The 19,858-nt window shown below is 27.9% G+C and overlaps 1 protein-coding gene across 3 annotated transcripts in view; it reads left to right on the top strand.

The window, feature by feature from the left end:
- Positions 1–11,420, top strand: part of LOC107450894 (arginine/serine-rich protein PNISR) — a 28,604-nt gene extending 17,184 nt beyond the window's left edge. For all 3 annotated transcript variants that reach the window (XM_016066827.3, XM_071182082.1, XM_071182085.1), the window contains 3 exons: positions 1,459–1,656; positions 6,448–7,285; positions 9,619–11,420. In XM_016066827.3, the coding sequence (XP_015922313.1) occupies positions 1,459–1,656; positions 6,448–7,271 (1,022 nt within the window). In that variant the 3' untranslated portion in view covers positions 7,272–7,285; positions 9,619–11,420. The remainder of the gene's footprint in view (positions 1–1,458; positions 1,657–6,447; positions 7,286–9,618) is intronic.
- The last annotated feature ends 8,438 nt before the right edge of the window (positions 11,421–19,858 follow it).

Below are 19,858 nucleotides of genomic sequence, written 5' to 3'. Positions count from 1 at the left end.
GAAAAGAATTGAAACCCTTTCCAGTGTTCAAAGAAATTATTTTGTTCTTGATTTAAAAAAAAAAAAAAAATGCTTCGAAATGAAAATTGTTTTTTCTAATACTGGGGCTTTTATTGCAATTTATAAATAAAAAAAAGTACTAAAGTGTAGATATGCTGTATAATCTAATTTTTTTTAAATATAGTATAAAACAGTGAAAGTCCATGTACATTTATTATCCTTATTTTTATTAATAAGAGAATTTAAAATTTTTCTGACTTGAACATTATCATACTAATTCTAATGTGGACTTTAAAAAAAGCAATACTGTTATATGTTGGACTAACTAGACTAAATTCAAAGTGATGTATACTATACATAAATACAAAAAGGACATAAACATTTTTTCTTTGCATTTAAAAAAACAACAACACTGGTTTAGTCACTAATGGTCTTTTTTGGACTGATGATGAAGAATGTTTTTCTAGCAAAGCTTTCCTGAATATCTCATTAGTAAGTCCAGATTTAACAGAACATAATCTACTGGTGAAGAATGCCTGACTAATTAATTTATTGTGAAAATTTATATCCACTTGACTGTTTATTCAAGTCTAATTAGTTAGGAAAATATTACTACAGTAACTTTGCAAGCCTTTTCATTTAATACTCAATAATGGTGTTTAAAGCAGATTTGGAATATATAAACTGTTGGAACAGCATAAATAACACACTAGCAATCGAACTAAAGTAGTATTTGCTTGGCTAGCAAATTAGTAGAAAACTATTTTAATAAACTCATTTGAATTGAAAACTTCAAGTTACATTATTTTGAGTGTTACAATTCATTTCTTTCATCTTTATCAACAACAAAGAACATAAGGAACTTTGATTTGAAAAACTTCTCTTGAAATTTTAATTTGAATCCTGAGGACGTTGATCTGCTGTGATAAAAGCATGAAACTGTATTTGATTGTACATTTATAGAAATTCTCAAGCTTCTTCTCATCTATGAAACAAGAATAGGATAACTACTGCAGCATAACTCTTATTTGTTGTTATTTTTGTGCATAAACTTTGTAATTTCTCAACTGGTGTAGCTACATCATTTTAAAACTAATTATTTCCATATTTTGGACTAAAAATAAAATATTTCATGTGTTTTATGTTTGAGGATATGATCATAGAATTGAACAATACTTGTGGACTGTTATCGTTTTCTTAGTACCTATCAAGATTCATTTGTTTAGCATATCATGCTAAAATCTATTGAACTGCAAAATTGTATCTGTGATACAATTTTAATTACATTTTTTACAGCATGTAAATATTTGTAGCTCAAAAAAATTTTTCTAAAATATAGAGCTTGTTTTATATTTATACTTTTATTCATTTAAGTAAAAATATCGTATGATTGATTTGAATGAATATTTGTAATTTGAGTGATGCATTAACTCACCAAAAAGGGATTCAAAACTTTAGGTGGTCTTGCCAGCTATGATTCAGGGAGTGAAGGAAGTGATGCCGAAGATAGGAGTGATTCTTCAGACTCCGAAGAAGAGCTGTATCGTAAAATTAAGGAAAAGAAACGGCTTTTTGCAGTTAAAGAAAAGAAGATCATCGCTGATCTTGATCGTAAGGAATTAGAGGATAAAACTGATAGAGAAAAGATGAATAATGGTATAATTTTAATTTATGTTCACTTCGCCAATACAATATCATGGCTGAATTAATTTTTCAAAATTTTATCCAACTTCCTCATGCGATAATTCTTTGCTAAATTAATGTTGCATTTAGTTCTAATATGTTTTGCATCCTAATATTAAATACCATTTAATTTATCCCTTTACGAAGGTATCGGGGGTTGTTGTTGAAATAAGCAACATGGAAAATCCTTAAATCAAATGTTTTATAATATTATGTGAAAATTAAATGCTTTTTACCAATTTACTGCATTGTAATAAGTACCCTTAACCAAGGCAGATTTTATGTGGAATTTAATAGTTGCGTAGCTCCAAAATGTTTTTTAATAATCATTCAGGGTTGCCACTCCACAGGGAAAACCTGGAAAATACAGGGAATTTAAAAATCTTAAAAATCACCTAAAATAACAGGGAAAATGCAGGGAATTTTGATTTTTTCTTTAGAAAGTGGGAAAATACAGAGAATTTTGTTTCTTATTTTTGTCTTTTAAAAAATGGTGACCACTTAAAGTGTAATCTATGGGATATTCAACGATGATATTTCAGCTATACTAAACTATTTCATTTACTATAGCATTTTTTAAGTATATTCAGCTGTTTTTCCAGCAATTAAAACTAATAAATATAGTTAGCCCAATATAGCTCACACAAGAGCACAGTAATTGTTGTTTCCTCTTAATATATAGTGCATAATATGTACAGGCAACCCTGTCATTATTCTTTTTAGATGTATATAACCGTGCTTATATATATTTTGAATTTTATTTTTTTACTTGATCAGATCTGTTAAGGCAGATTATTGGATTTCCTTGCTATCTTTATGTGCACTTTCTTAATTTAGAAAGCCTGAATTACTAAAAGCTAAAATTACGTAAATTTTTTTAGTTTCCAAAAAATGCATATTTTTACATGTTTTTTAAGAGAAATTATTCTATATAAACTTTTTATGGGGAACAGATTAACTTTGGTTAATTCTTTAAATCAGTGTTTTCCATCTGGAGTTCTAAATTATGGGAGAATATAATTTTGATTTTAAGAAAGTGTTCTCTCTTTACACTACACACTTATAGAGTAATAGGGGCTTAAAGGGAAGTAAAAATTACCAGTGGATATGTGAGATTGAAACTAATAAAATGATTTTGTGAAAGAAATAAACTTGAAAGTTTAATTTTGTTATTCTTTAAAACTATTGGCGGTTAGGTCTGAAACTGATGTGAATGAAATGCGTTTGTACACTAGCTTGCTTGTAAGTGATACTTTGATGTTGCATTTTATTATAGATTTTTGTATTATGTAAAATTCAATAATTATATACCTACTAACAAAATGTAACCACTTTGTGGACAGTTACTCTTAAAATTTTAAATTTTTCGTCCTAACTAATTAGATATTCTCTCCTGAATCTGAAAACCTGATCTGTTTTTTCTTGCAAATGTTTATTTAATTATTAAACACTTAAATTACGTAAAAAATCCTCTATAAATGGTGAAATTAAAATTGATCCCTGATTAGTAATGACATTCCGTATGCCAAATGGAAACACACATCCATCTGCTAAGTCTATTTCAATGCTCTTTTAGTATTACTAGGGCTGCAGGTTTGTCGCGGCGCGAATTTCCGCGATAATTTCCGCGAAATTGTCATCTTTTTTCCTAAAATCCGCAAATTTCACAATATGTCTTGACTTGCGCAAAAATTGCTTAAAATTTGATTTTTTTTTTATTCATTATTTTTATTAAACAGAATTTTTTATTTTCCTGAACCTTAAATTAAGCATGTAAAATTGATTAGATATTTAGGGAAGTGAATCAATAGCAAAATGACATGAAAATAGTTCAGAGATAAGAGATAATCACAATCTTGTCAACTGAGGTGGTCTTTCTACACTTAGGGAGGGTAATTACTTTCCTGAAGTCAGTAAGAGTACAAAAGAAATTGGAATCACAAAAGAAGAAAAATTTTATAAATCAAATCTTTGACAGAAAAACTGTTATACATGCTATTGCACTGGGCAATGAAATTTCGACTGCCTTTCTACATATCCAGTTAATTTTTCCTAGATGGCACGGCTTCTTGTGATTTCTTAAATATGGATCAGTTTCTTAGATGAAGGGGAGGGGGACTAGTAGTTAGTAGGGACTTGTAACTAGTAGTTTGAATGTAGAATGCTTGAGTTTTCACAGCAATTACTTCTTACAAAGCAACGGTCAAGGAATTGCACGTTGGTGAAGGAAAATTGATCGAGTTTTGGAAATCAAAAACCGAACTCTCCAAAAGTGGCAATTTGAAGTTTGTCGGTGTCTAAAAACAGCGTTGACGCAGAAAGATAGTTTTCTAAGTATAAAAATGTATTAAGTGACGAAAGACGAAGGATAAATGAGAATAATCTGACAATGTACAATACTTAGTACCAAAATTCTGTTCATTTAAATAAAAATATTAATATTGCTTGAAATTCAAAGAAATACTTTTGATGTGCATTTTTTGGCTTTTTTTATTATTTGCGCAATTTATGTCTTTAACATCATTTATATAATAAATTTTTTTATGTTTAAAATTTGTGTAATTTTCAAAATTTACCGCGTTTTTTCCGCGAATTTGGGGTCTTTTTTCCTGCGACAAACTTGCAGCCCTAAGTATTACTTATATCTTATGATCATTCGTTTTATACTATTAGTTACAAATTTTGTGAATTAAATATACACTTTTGAAAGTGTATGCAAAATGGAATAAATATTTTGAAAACTTCAGGCAGATTATTTATCACTAAAATAGCCAAAGAAATAAATATGCTGCTGCAACTCTTCACAGTGAATTGAAATTTTTTTCCGTCTGAAGTCAAGGGTCTGAAAGCTCAAAGAAAAGATTATTTTATTCCGCTTATTTTTAAGGAATTACTTTATATATTTTAATCAAATACAGCCTAATTATCTAATTAAAATCAGTGGCAGATTGGATATAGAACATGTAACTAGATATTTGAGACTAACGAGTTAAGCATTTGAAATCGCTGAAAAACGAACCAGCAGTTTCAAAAGATCTAGTCCATTGAAAAATATCTGTCCATCATCACCACGATCTCTGTGCTTTTGCTCAAAATTTAACTTGATTAAGCCATATAATATCAGCGGATCATTAAGCAGACATTTTTGTTTCACTAAGGTGAAAACAAGTAAAAAGATTACTGGTATCCCAGTTGACTAAATAAAAGTATAGTCATAAACAAACTGGTTTTCTTTAATTATTTACCATGAGTACATTTTTTATTATTATATTTAGAACCAGATAAATGTATATGTTTGATTTCACAATTAAAATAAAGTCAATACATTTTACTGAAACATATTTCTTCTTTTTTCTGACAACAATATTTTAATAATAATAAAATATTTAAAGTTGCTATTCTTTATAATGCTCAATGTAATTCTACATAATCAATAAAATAACAATTTTATTTTCTAACTGATTTTTTTGATTTTTTTTTTTAATAAATATACATTTTATTTAGATCACAGCTTTATTAAAAAGTCTTCTACTGTTATGCAGAAGGTAATTCTCTGCATTGAGTTCAAGCTGCAATAAATTTTTAAAAAAAATAATAAAAACTGATTTTTTATATTTTCAAAATCTAAAACTAATCTTTAATAAAATTATTTAACATTTCTTTCACTTAAAATAGGGAATTTATAATATAAAAATAAGACTTTGGAAAAGAATCTAAAAAATAATATTTTTAAATAAACTTAACATAGTTAAAAAAAAAAAAAAGGAAAATTAAATTATGTACCTATTTATAAAGCATATGAATGAATAAAAATTTATTATATTAAAACCACATTTACATTAAGCTACATTAGGGCATAATTTAATATGCATATTTTTTCTATCATATTTATTTGCATATTTATGTAATTATGACATATTTATAAAACAGTTGGATTTGAGTACAAAAATGCAAGCAAACTCTAGATTGGAATGGGTTTCCGGGAACTGCAATTGTGAACAAACGACAGATGAGCATGAGTGTTGTCAATTTATGACATGGCTTTTTTTAATTGGAAATAGCACAATGATTAGCCTTTATAGAGAAGTAACAAAATATTTTCTGGGTGTTGAAGTGATTCTGAATGCAATGAGATTAGAAAAAAAATTATTATTTTTTTCTATGATTGTCCGTTATTATAGTTTTTTCAGCGAGTTTCTTTTTTTTTTAAAGTATTTTGAACTGAAAGAATTATTCAATTTGAAATTTCAACTGTTATCATAAATTTTAAATACAAATTTAAACACATACTATCCTATAATAATGCAAACAGAATCTTACTTAATACCTTCTTAATTATGTTTGCTTAAAATTTAGTTTACAATATTAATCTTTATTAAAGTAAATTTATAGTCTAGATTAAATAATAGCATATTTTCGAGAGAAAAAAGTTTGCATTTATTTGGATTATTTTACAAAAATAAACAAAACTTGCTAATAAAAATAATTATTTCCTGTCTCAGCTTTAATATTATTCTAAGGCTAAAAAGAAATGATTTTTGTAATGAAATTGTATAATGTTTAAATTAGAAGATTTTGACCTTGCAGTTGACACATATGTAATAGAGTTGAATTTAAATTCTTGCTTTTTTTTACCTAGCTGATGAAAAATTAGTTCTTCAGTTTTATCATTTTATTTTTTCAACTATATTTTTTATGGCAATTTTTTTCTCCTTTCTTTAAATACAGATTTTAAAAGTAAAGCTTTGGTTTTAAAATTTTCAGGTAATATGACCTCTGATAAAATTGTGAAAGAAAATATCAGAGTAGAAGTGAAGGAAGAGATTCAGGAAGAATTAAACCCGGAAAATAGCAAATTATCTCCTATGATGCCTTTTCAGAGGTCTGCAAATTCAAATGATATACCATTTATTAGTGAAAATGAATCTGCAGAGGATAGCAAACAAACTAGTGAAACAAGCGTCAAGCCAGAGCCAAAAGAGGAAGAAATGAATTCTTCAGAATATTCGAGTTCTTCTGATAGTGAAAGTAATTCAAGTGAAATGAATAAGAAGAAATCTCACAGTAAGAAAGATAAAAGTAGCAAAAACGAAAAACGCGAAAGAAGCCCTTCAAGGCGAGAACGACATCATAAACGTAAGAGTAGAGACAGTGATAGTTCAGGCAGGCACAAAAGAAGTCGTTCTCCCGAAAAAAAATCTAGTAACAAAAAGAGAAAGAAAAGTAAAAGAAGTGATAGCAGTAGCAGTTCGAGTAGTGTTTTGCATAAGAAAAAATCTAGTAAAAAGCACGAGTCAAATCGTGGGCGTAGCAGGCGAAGTCGTAGTTATGAGGACAGACGTAGACGTAGTTCGAGTCATACGAAAAGTCACCATAGGAGTGAGGGTCATTCAAATAAATCTTCACGAAGTCATAGACATCATGATGATAAAAGATCAAGGGAAGAAAAGAGATATAAAGATTCACATAGGAGTCCTTCACCATATAGTCGTAGCTCAAAAATTCCCAGGAAATACCGTGCAAGTAGGTCACTTAGTTCAGAGTCTGAAATTTATGGTAAGAAATCGAAGAAATCCCGGAATCATTGAGAAGAACTTTTAAGGTTGTTATTTATACTTTTTTGCTAATTTTCTTTCAGAACACTTCTAATTTTATTTGTGTTTTTTTTATCTAAATAACTTAATTGTCACCTTGAAAATTAACTGGTTAATTAATTTCCTTGTACTGCAAATTACATGTACACTTGATGGATAATTCTGTTGTAAATTCCAATTTTTCGTAGAGAAATTTTTTCTTCAAAATAAGTAACTGATATATCAGGTTTTAAGTTTCTATATATAAAAAAGCTCACAGTTTTTTAAGTGGAGAATTTAAAATTATATTTTATTAACTTCATTATTTAAGATATTTTTATAGGAGGCAGGGCAGGATTAAGCTTACGCGGGGCCCTTGGATTAAATTTTTTTCTTGTATATTTTTTATTTATTCAAATATAAAAGTATTTATGTATCTTTTCATTTAAGAAAGTCATTTCCAAAAAATCTATATTAAGGGGGCCCCTAATGATTAGGGGCCCCAGGCCATGGCCTAATGGGTGATCCAGCCCTGACAGGAGGTCTTTGTAATCTATTGTTCATATCTACTTTAAGGTCATAAAATTACTTTAAAATATCAATTTTTGAAAATTTGAAGTTTAGTTCAAAAAGAACATTCAAAGTAAGACTCCTTCCTGTAAAGTTTGAATCAAAAATCGGTGAAATTAATAACTGAACACATCATTTTAAACTCCCTCATATCATATATCTATAAGTAAACTTGACCTTCAACGATAACTTAAATTATTTATATCTCATTAGTTAATATTCCTTTTGTGGGTGTATGAGGATTTCTGTTGCATATGTTCTTCTGAGAGGAGTATAAATAAAAACGTAAGAGTTAAATGATGTTAAAAATCTAGGAAATGAGGAATAGCTATTAATAGCATAACAATGCACAAATTGTGTATCTTGTCAAAATCACATTCATGTTTCATTTTGAGCATGCATTGTAAAATACATGTAATTTCCAATATGACTATCAACGATAAATTTTGTATTTTAGCCAATATAATGAGATTTATTTGGCCCTACCCAGTTTTATTATGTCTATAAAAAACTGATTACAAGTTATGTGTAACATATTCTGTGAGTTCATCTACTTAAAAGAGGTCATTTTCTTTGTTTAAGAAAAAAAAAATCTAATAGCCCTTACAAAGTTTTGACACTGAACATCTTGTATTTGTTTAAATGACTACATAATTTCATGTTTCATAAACTATTTCTGTTTTATAAGGCTCTAGACATTATTTGAGTTTTGGAGTTGTTTTTAAATTCACAGTTAATGACAATTTCATATTGCTGCATGCTTTGCAAAGGAATAAATTAATCTAGTATTTGTTGTAACAACAAACTATTTGAGATAATATGTGATTTTTTTTTAATTGCATAGGATATGAAGTTCGGTTGGCCTCAATAAATTCATTTATCATGATTCATTATAGTTGATTTAATTAGGTTAGCTGTAGTCGACAAGCTTTCCTCCAAAATTTATACTTTCAAAAAAAGATATTTAAATTGAAAAATAATTAAAATTACTCATAAATAATGATTATAATTTTTTGAAAACTTATTAAAAAAATTAGGGCTATTTTATAAGTGCTTACTGTAAGAATTATTTTTACATATACTGTATTTAAATCTGTATCTAAATATTCAACCTGCACGCCTTCCTGCATTGAAAAATATTAATGAAAAAAGCATGTATAAGAATAGGACAATTTAAAAGATAGGCAGTCATTTCGGTTCTATTCACAAAAAAGGTCATCACTATTGATACACAGTATACATTTGCAATATAAACAATCCTTTCTGAGGATTGAGATTTAAATTTTCATACTGAACTATTATGCTTGGATTGCTCCAAGTTTTGTATGAATTTTCCAAATGTTTTACTTAGAAGTTGTTATTCTTTTTGTAAAATTTTAATCAAAATAAAATTTGAAGCATTCAAATTGTTTACAAATAGTTTTGAATTCGAAATCATTCATATCTGCGACTGTTGAATTTGCAACTCATATAAATTGCATTTTGTAAACCAAGAGTAGTGCCTCCTGAAATGCTTTGGATCATATCTTAACATGCTCTTAAAACATGTTTAAAATTTTATCATCGTGTAAGGTTTTTATAAACATATTAGTTTAAATTTTATTTAAAAGAAAAATAATTTTAGTTTATTATGGTTTACCCACAAAATATTTTACAGACTTTTTTAACTTTAGCTTTTCTTTCCCCCAAAATTCAACAAACAATATCCACAAAATATTTTACAGACTGTTTTTTTTTTCTTCCCAACTTTACCTATTTATTTATTTTTCATATGTGGCACATTTTCTTTCAGGTAATTGAAAGTTTGTTGCACATGGGCACCTAAAGGACTGATAGTTTTCCTTGGAAGCTGATTAGGTCTCTATTACAATTTGAAAATTTTGATATTTTGTAAAATGTATATTTATAGGCTTGATGAATTTTAAGAACTTCAATCCACCAATAGTATGTATACTTTATATTGCAATTGTATTACATTAAGCACTTTGTCTTACGTTTCTGTTTAATTGGCTAATTATTTTTTTTTAATAATTTTATTTTAGTAAAATTTATGTACTGTAAAATTCTTTTTTTTTTCTTCCCCTCCTCCGGTTATTAACTTAAACTCTTTTTACTGAGTTAGCAAAAGTTACATCATTTGAACTGTCCTTTAAAGCAAAATTGGGTCTTCTGATTTTGTCAATAATGCAGGTGCTATTATGAGTTTTAAAGATTTTTTTTATAATGAATTAGGGATTTAAAATAATTTGGTGTATACTAAAGAAGGGGAATAATGCAAGCATATTTGATTAGATAAAAAGCAATACTTTTTAGTTCCTTAGTAGTGCCCTTGTAAAATTATACATATATGTATTTTTTTCAGTTGACAATTTTATGCTTATCTCTGAATCTAAAAACTTCGGGCTTTTTAATTAATGTAGTGAGTGTGTGTTCTTCATGTGAAGCCAGTAATTTAATGTTAAGTAACATTTTTATTTAAAGAGTTATTGGACTTTTTCAAAGTAAATTGAATGTAATTTTTGCCTTTTACACAAGTTACAATAAAATATCCATTGTAATAACTTTAACTGTAATGAACTTTCTTTTATTATTATTATTATTATTTTTTTTTTTTTTTTATCAAACAGGGATGTTAGCTATTTTATAAGTTAAGAATAAAACTAAACAAAGAGTAAGATTGTTTATACTTAAGAGATTTTGAATTCTGAGACATCAAAAACTGTTTGAGGTCTTAAAGTGAAATAATAAAAATAGTGAGTGAATAAGAGAAATAAAGTGATAGTCTGTTATGTTAAACATGTTGATCTATTATGTTAAATCTAACACAAATAACTTTATATATCAATTTGTTAATCTATTAATGTGATTTTCTTAAGTTAATGAGTATGGGTGGGACCTTAAATTTAGTTTCATAAATTATTACTTTTTCTCTAAACATATTTTGATTTTTATTATCTATAACTCATATGCTAGTTTATTGAAGAATTGTGTAAAATTGAATAAATTTTTTCCTTGTTAAAAAAAAACAGTATATAAACTTTATATTTTTAAAAAAATTATTGTTAACTGGAAAAAGTGCTATAATTTTGGGGGAAACCTCAAACAAACAAAACTGTGTTCGAATAAAAAAAAAAAAAATTCCCTTTTACTAATGAGTAAATTTGTATTCTTTGTGAGCAATTAATGTTTACTGTATCTGAATTATTTAATGCAGATACATGATATAAAAATGAAGTTAATCAATGATCACTCATATTCTTCCAGTCTTAAGTTAAACAGTTTATTAATTTACTTACATAAAAACTACTTTTAAATCAAATGATCCAATTTAAAAAAATTATTTGTGTACACCCCGATAGCAATTGTTAGATGCTTAGAATGAGGACATTTTTTCTGAAAAATTTACCACCTTTCTTTTTTCGGAGAAAAAATTCTTAATGAAAATGTATTAAATTTTTTTATAATGTTGAGTTGTGTGGCATAAAAATATTAAAACATAAATACTGAACTTATTATTGAAAAGAAAATATTTCCTTGGTTTGATTGGTTCTTAAAATTCCTCAAAAAACAATCTCAATAGATTTGTTTACTAAAGGTCATTAGTGTAAAAAAAAAAAAAAAAAACTTTTGGAACAATAAAAAATTCTCATTATCAGAAAAGTCTTGTAAGTTGTGTAACATATGAATGAAATTGTTTTATCAAAATATATCTAAAGCATAGTAAAGTTTAAAAGAGTTAAAAAACGTATGGTTTTTATTGCCCATGTATAGAAGAAATTTTTTTGTTTTATTATTTATTTTTTTCTAACAGTTGCAAATCTATCAACACATAACCTTTTGAAAATAACTAGACAAAATTACTTGAATATCCAACATATTTTACTATTGTTTTTTTAAAAGGCAAAGCTTGATTAGATTAAAGATGAGGATTAAAAATACATTCAATATCAAAATAATTTGTACTCAATTACAGTTTAAAATAAATAAAGGACTAGTTGTGGTAGCAATTTTGTTTAATTTCTTTAGCAAAAATAATAATAAATAATAAAAGTTAAATTATATAGTTCATTGATCAGCATATAATTGTCAACGTTTTAAGAAATAATTAAAACTTTTACAGCTTTTAATCGATAAAAATTTTTCTTCTCTGCAATATAAGTTTATGTGTATGTGTACTTGCATAAATTTAATTAATTTACAGTAGGTTATTTTAAACTTGCTCACTATCTTTTTTTGTCTAAATAGTGTTAAAATTATAAAATTATTCTTTTATTGTCTTTAATAACTGAATAAAATTCCATCCTAAATTTTACTATTGTTTTGCTATTTCAAATAATGTATTCTTCTGCATTTTCTAATTATTTCATAATTACAAAATTTAAAAGTTTAGGCATATTTTGAACCTAATATGCTATGCAACTTATTATACACCACACATATTTTTAAGAAAACCCCTATCGAGCTACTCATTCTCCTTAGAAGCAATAAGATTAATAACATTATTGCAGATTGAAATTTTTCAAATTCGGTTTGTTATTAACAAATTTTAAATAAAGTTTCAGAAATTACTTAAAACCATGTAAATTTTTTAGTTTTTGTTATATTTCTTATACTGTCAATCACCAGTGACTAATGCAGGTTAAACGTAAAGTTCAGTATCAGTCACCGGTTACTGACTTAACACTTAACAAATTAAAAGAAATGTGTGTCCTTTTGCAAATAAATAAATCCTTTTAAAAATGTAAAAAATTAGATGTTTTGAAAAAAAATTTGTTTATACTTTACATTAAACTCAATTTTAATTTATTCATTTTGTAGTTATAATTTAGTTTTAATATTTTTTCTTTTTATTGGTCGAGCTTTTATTTTCTGAGTTTTTTTTAAAAAAAAAAAACATTTTAGTGCATGGACCCAAAGTAATAAATATTGTGTGATAATTTATTACTTATTTTTTTCGTTATGTTTTAAACATTATAATGAAATTTTCTTATTGTTAAAATATTTGTTTACAATTTGAGAAACTTAAAACTATATTTTTAGAGCAATAATTTTAAAGATTTCTAGATTCAAAGCAATTCAAAAAAATCAGAAAATTTCAAAGCAACATTTTATTTCGTAAAATATTTTTCCTTCACTTGATGATTAAGAGTCAGAACTATATTATTTTTTAAATAAGATAAACAAAATGTTATTTTGAATTTATTAAATGATTTATGTTTTAAAGTTTTAATTAATTTTTCTGAAAATATGTATATATGTTGCATTTTTCTTTCCTTTTTTCCTTTGGTTTTTATTTAACTGTATGCAAAAATGAAAATTGTGATTTTGATGAAATGTAAATAAAGAATGAAATAAAGTTGTCAGAACAATAAATAAATATGAAGTTTGCGAGTTATTATCTTTAATTTTTTCTATAAAAAAAATTCCTTTTTTAAATTTTATTTTCAAGTTTTTTTTATCTCTTTGCTGAAAATTGTTTTGACTTCCCGATTTTAAAAGGAATTGATTATTTTTCAGAGTTGTATGTAAAGAAAAGCATTTTACTCAAAATCATCTTTTAGGACCATGTTGCAATAACATATGTAACTGACCATAACACTTATTTATGACTTTCATAAACTTGCAGTTTCATAAAATTTTTTTAAGAATTAAAAGAAATTTAAGAACAATTACAATTGCAAGAAACAAAGAAAATTAAGAACAATTTAAAGAGAAAAAATATTATTATGAGAAAAAATTAAATGCCCACAATAACGTTTCTGGTAATATATTGTGCCTATTGGTTTAATAGAAGCTTAATAATATTTTTGGAAAATCAAAATAAAGATTTCTCAGGTAAATGTTTTTTAAAATTTTACTTCATACAACATTCATTTATTTTGCTAAGACCTTCGCAGATCACAGTTTATAAAACTTCCATTATAGTGCGGCTTTGAGGAAAACTCCTCCAGACTGAAAGTCTGGGCTGTCTGCTGCTATGGTAACAAGCGATAGCACATTTCTAATGGGGGTAAAATGGAGGAAAGAAGGTGTCGATTGGTTTACTTACGACGACCTACTTTAAGATTAGGTCAAAACTATTCACCCCACACCCCTATTCCAAGTGACCTTTCCTCGTAACCATAGTATCCGCCACGACACGAGACGGGTGTCTGGAGGAGTTCTGAAAGCTGTACTATACTAACTATTTGGACAGTCTTTGAGTCTACTCCAAGCAACAGAAAATTCTGAGTACATTTGGCCAAAAACAGTGACACAACCTTCAAAAGCCGTTCTTTTGGCAACTTGTTAGAGTGTAAACAATACGATGCATCAATTTGAATGATTGTAAGATTAAAGATTTTGCACATAGGAAATTTATGAGATAATTATTTATTTTGATAAGTTTATACAAGTTAATTTAACATTTCGTTACGTGGGTGTCAAACATAGTACGTTAAAATCCCATCACTATTTAGACTGTTTAGTTTTTATTTTTTCAACTGAGACATCCTGGGTAAGGACGAAAGCATGATTGGGGAAAGATTCTGGAGAAGAGCTTAGCCCACAGGGAACAATGTCGAGTCAATAAAGAAAAAGTTTGTTTCTCTAACTAAAGCAGATCTTGATTGCAAGAGTTTGTATACAGGTTTACCAAGTTAATTTAACGGAAAATCACAACTTCTGTTGTTCCAGAGAGCTTTAGTTGCTTCGTAAAAACAAATTGTTTACATTAGATAAGACGTTTGGTTTGTACATAAGGAGGTATTCTTTTCCTTTGACAACGGGAACATTAGAGAAAACATTTTCTCGCATTTAAGTGTTGAGGATTGTGTCTTAACTTTAAAGAATGGGTTTATGAACTTCATCATGAAGTCTCGCAATGGGATCAAAGTTTGATTCTTGATTTCTTTTTTTAAATTTACTCAATTAGCTTATTCTTCTAAAAGTTCCAAAGATATCAAATTCAAAATTACTGATGTTCCTTGAGTTTTAAACCCTTTATCAGTGTATTAAGTTTAAAAAATCAAGATTTTTTCATTATTTCAATCTAGATTCGGAGTTTTCTGACAATGGTTGGTATAAAAATGAGTATTGGCTTACTTCCAAAAATTTATTTACTTTCCAAAATATTTTCACATTGAATATTATTTATTCTTGGATCTAATTTATCATTCATGTAAAAAAATTATTAATTCACATTCACATAACTGCTTAGGGGGAAAAATAGAAAAATCTTGAGGGCCCATTTTTATCCAGTCTACCCATATTGAAGTGCGAGTACTGTCTTGTCAATTTTGACGAATTATATGTACCAAAATATTGCTTTAATGAAAATGCTTGACTATTATGCAGGGTGTTTCGTAAAGACCGCTCTAAAATATTAATTACACATTTCTTATGTAGCGGAAAGTCTTTTGTGACTCATAATTTTTCTCAAAGTTTCATTTTTTAATCCTGGAAAAAAAATCAAAATTGAATTCATTAAAGTGCGCGCTGTAGTAAGAAAATCGTATTAAACGAAACGGAAGAAACGTTTCTAATTTATGAAAAAATTAATAAAGAGCGAACAAGCCGCCTTCTGTGTTTCGATGACTAGGCCGTTCGCGACATTCTGATCAGTTTAAGATTTAACATAGTTTTAACTAAGGAAGCAGCAATTTTTAGCCTTGTCTCTAAACCTCACTATTACCATAGAACTCTCCTGTTTCAGAATTGGCATAAAAATTCCCACCCAATTGAAACTTCTGAATGTGGCTAAATTTTAAGTGCTTGCTTTTCTCTTTTTCAAACGGTATTTTTGTAATTTAGATTCACAATCAAAATGTTCTTAAACGAGGAGATTACGTTGATGTGTATTTGATTTATGGTAATTGCGACAAATGATTATGACATTTGAATTATGATATTTTAAGTATGAACGCTAATTAAGTTTTAACTAAAGAATCAAATTTCGTTGCGCTGCATCCAAATCACTCGGAGCTATTATAATTTTTTTTTTTTTTTTTGAGAGAGAATTTAGAGCGTTTGCAATTGTTCTCTCGGAATTTTTAATTTCTATTACAATCTGAATTGGGTTTATTGGAATTACATACTTTTGCAGGCTTGTGTGCTCAATTTAGGCTCGTAAAGCTTTGTCAAATAGAAGAACAGAGAGGTATGTAATACAAGATGCATCGAGGGTAACAGGGAGATTCCAACCCGCTTCCTCCACGCTTTACACAGTCTTTGGCGGGCGATACCATTCAGCCAGGAAGGCCCCTGGTTTAATTGGGAAATTTACATTTCAAGAAGATCACGGATAGCCACACATGTGACCTATGACATCAGCGCCAGCTGATTACTTATAAGCAAAATGGCGTGTTAAACTTGAGCTAAGTTTCTCCACATAAGTTAGAATGTTAATTAAAGCGAAGCTAATTAAATGCAGCGCAATTACATCGAAATTGCTGAAATATAAATTTTTCTCGTCTACGTCTTTTACCTTAACTTAGATTCATTATTTGTTTATATATATTTTATTGTTACCGTAATATATTTTTGTTTTGTGTACTTGGCAACTTCGATGCATAATTATTTTATGTTCTACATGGTTTCGTGCCTATCTTTGTGTTAGTAAGAACTATATGTGAAAGAATGTAGAATATGTCACTTAAGAGAATTGGTACTTGACGGGCTTGGTTTACTCGAAATAGAATGGGAAGAACAGTCGCCAGCGTTAACAAATGCCACGTTTCTATAATTAATCAGGATCGAGACACCCACATTACGTCACTTGCAGGCCATTCTCAATCACATGTTGAGTGTCTGTTGAAACTCAAAAGCGATTTATACTAAACGTATTGTAGACATTAATATAACGTTAGTTGAATCCTACTCCTAACATTTTGCCGTTCCGTTTAAATGGTGGAAAATTACTAAATTTATTAAAGTGACGTTACCAGAAAAGGCATAACATAAAAGAGCACTCCCTGGATGAGAACAACGATTTTTATTCTCAGTGTTTGGTGTTTTACCTGTCCATTACATAAGAAACATGAAGATATAATTGAAGCTCAAATTACCTGGCAAATGGATTGGGAGAGGAGAATATGTTAAATGACCACCGAAATCTCCAGACATTAATCATCTTTCTTTCGCTCTCTCTGTCTGGGGGCAACTAAAGAATTTGATTGCTTAAAACTATTTACTGGACCAGAAAATTCACTTGCTGTAGTACATGTTCACATTGTAAATATTGACAAATTGCAAAATGTTTCGTTTCATTTGCAGTAAGCATAATGGAGATTAATATGAGCAATTTTTTTTTAGATTTTCATGTTATTTAGATGTATTTATTTTATTAATGTCTAATTTTCTAGAAAATATCAATGATTAACTTCTTAAATGTCCTACATTTTTTTTTTCGTAATTTGTGACATTAATTTAAACTTCAAATGTTAATATTTCCGTTAAAAAATGTTCTATGGCTTTTTGGATTAACGCAGAGTTGGTATTTTTGCTTAGTGTTCAAGAATTTATTAAAAACTGTTAGATTTATTACTTCGTAAAGGGAAAAAAAAAAAGCCCAAAACTACATATTTTTTGTTAAAAGCAGAGGAAAGCTCAATACGGAAAATTCGAGCTTTGAAGCTTACTTCACTTTGAGCCTCCTAATTTTAGTTTTTTTTTTATGCTTTTCCCTATATCTTTTTCACGAATAGCACGAATCAAAACAGTTTGATATCAATTATGAAAACTTGTTCATTTTAAGATAATTTAATGATAAAAAAAAGTAATATTGAACTCCCTTACAATCCTACGTAAAAAAACAAAATTTCGAGCTGCACGTTTTCCTGTATACCACTTTCTTACGTTAAGAGAGATTAAAATTCCTAAAGAGATTTTAAAACTTTGAAGCAATAGTAAATTATTATACATCATCTTGTGAAACAGGTAAGATTTAAAATTTATTTTAGAAATTTTGAAGTCTGCAAAAAATCCCTAGACACGTCAAGTTGAGAAGTAAAAAATACAATATTATATATATATATATACACATAATTTTTTTAATTTTATTTTCCATATTTTTAACTTGGTTTATGAGTTCTATATACTTGCAGCTGATGCGCAGTAAATAAAACTTATTCATATTCTTTGTTTTTGTCTCAATTGTGCTATATATTTATAAAAGCCTCTGTGGTTAGTTATGTGAAATGACATGAAAACTAGTGAAATAGATCTACAGCAATTTAGTTTTTCTTTTAAAAGCATAGTTTTCGAAACAACTAATAAATAGAGACACTCCCAATACCATTTATACAAATTCAGCTCAGAAAAAAAAATCTGATTACTATTTCCGTTTCTGTGTTCCAATGAGATTAGTAAATTTGATCATTACATTACACCAGTGTTTCCCAAACTTATAACTTTTGTGTACCCTTTCTAAATTTTTCGCAAAGCTGTGTAACACTTATAAAAAATGAATGTATTTTTTACTATAAAAAATTGCACAAAAGTTAAAAATCCCAACTGGCTGTTGACACCACTAATTATTAATTTTTAATTTGGCAAAAAAGTTTTTGAAATTTCCGTTTGTTGCAAAATATTTCGCATAAGAACGCGTACCCCCGCTAAACTGCTCCCGTACCCCCAGGGGTACGCGTACCGCACTTTGGGAAACACTGCATTACACTATAATGTGTAGGGAATTATTGATATCACAAATAGGCTCTTTCTGTGTCTGTAATTTTGAAATTTAGTGTGGTGTATATAGACATTGCAACAATATATAAGGCCGAATTTCAAAATTTATGTGTCAATATTCGGCGAAATATAGGCTATTAAATAGGGTCGCTTATAATAGCCTGTAGTATTCTTTATTTTACGTACTATGCCGAGCAACTCTTGCATGCCATTTACATAAGTTTCTATTAGTACTCATAACGTAGCAAAGTACAAAAGATACTTTAATTTTAATTAAAAAAAAAGTAATTTATTGTACTGTTTTCAAAGCACTAAGAGTAAAATATTTCCTTGTCCATTTTTTTTCTTTGTGAACAATAAACCAGATAGACATAATCTTTTTCTCTCATCGGTCTTAAGACTGATGTGTGAAAAAGATTATGTCTACCTGGTTAATATTAATGTTTATTTATTTTTTATGTGTTTTTAATGACGGTGAGACGGAGATAAAATGTCTGAGGCGACTAAACATTTTTGCTTCTTTTGCCCGATTATTCAGATTTTCTGATAGCACGATTTGATAAGTGTTTAATAATGATTTCCCTTCCCCTTGAAACTCCCGCCATTACAGGTACTCACGAATTTCCATCTGTCATTTTTAATTAAGACTTAGAGCGATAAGTTCAAATAATGTGAACGAGCAATTACGAAAAGTTACGCCTATTTAATTAGTTATCTTAATTGTCTATCTCTACGGTAAATTTCTTGGTATAGAATTACGTATTCTGATTAACTGAATGTTTTCTTAGAAAATTTCTATACATTAGCACTCTTGTCAGTTAAATTTAATAAAATAATTACAGCACCCGTTTCCTCTTCTGTTTCCTTCAGTTTATGTAATAAAATTTAGGTAAAAATAGTGTTCTTAACAATCGGGGATTTTTAGCCCCTAATCATCCCGATGAAAATTATACTTAAACCAATGAATTGTTTGCTATTGTAAATATTTTTAATTAGCCGAGATCGTTGGAGTCGTTTATAATTCTACAAGTCGTAACCGAAAACATGGATAGTTTTTTTTAAAGTTTTTTTAGAGGCGAGCTTCATACTTATCCCCATTATTGAAATTATACTCAGTATAATAATAATAATAGTTAAGATTTGTTTAATACTAAAGTAAACGGCGCAAACCATCAAAATTTGAAATTTTTTGAGAGAAACTTCGACTATCAAATTAATAACTATGTAGATAGTTTTTTTTTCTCCACATTCTGAATCCTAAAAGGACAAAGCTATCAGTAATTTGTACAGTTTGTAATATATAGGGGTTGAGTTAATCGGATAACTTTTGACCTGATGATTGAATTTCATGTAATAATTGTCTAATC

The sequence above is a fragment of the Parasteatoda tepidariorum genome, chromosome 1, assembly GCF_043381705.1.
Source record: "Parasteatoda tepidariorum isolate YZ-2023 chromosome 1, CAS_Ptep_4.0, whole genome shotgun sequence".
NCBI lineage: Eukaryota > Metazoa > Arthropoda > Arachnida > Araneae > Theridiidae > Parasteatoda > Parasteatoda tepidariorum.
The sequence above is the reverse complement of the archived record's forward strand: the minus strand, read 5'-3'. Positions and strand labels throughout refer to the sequence as shown.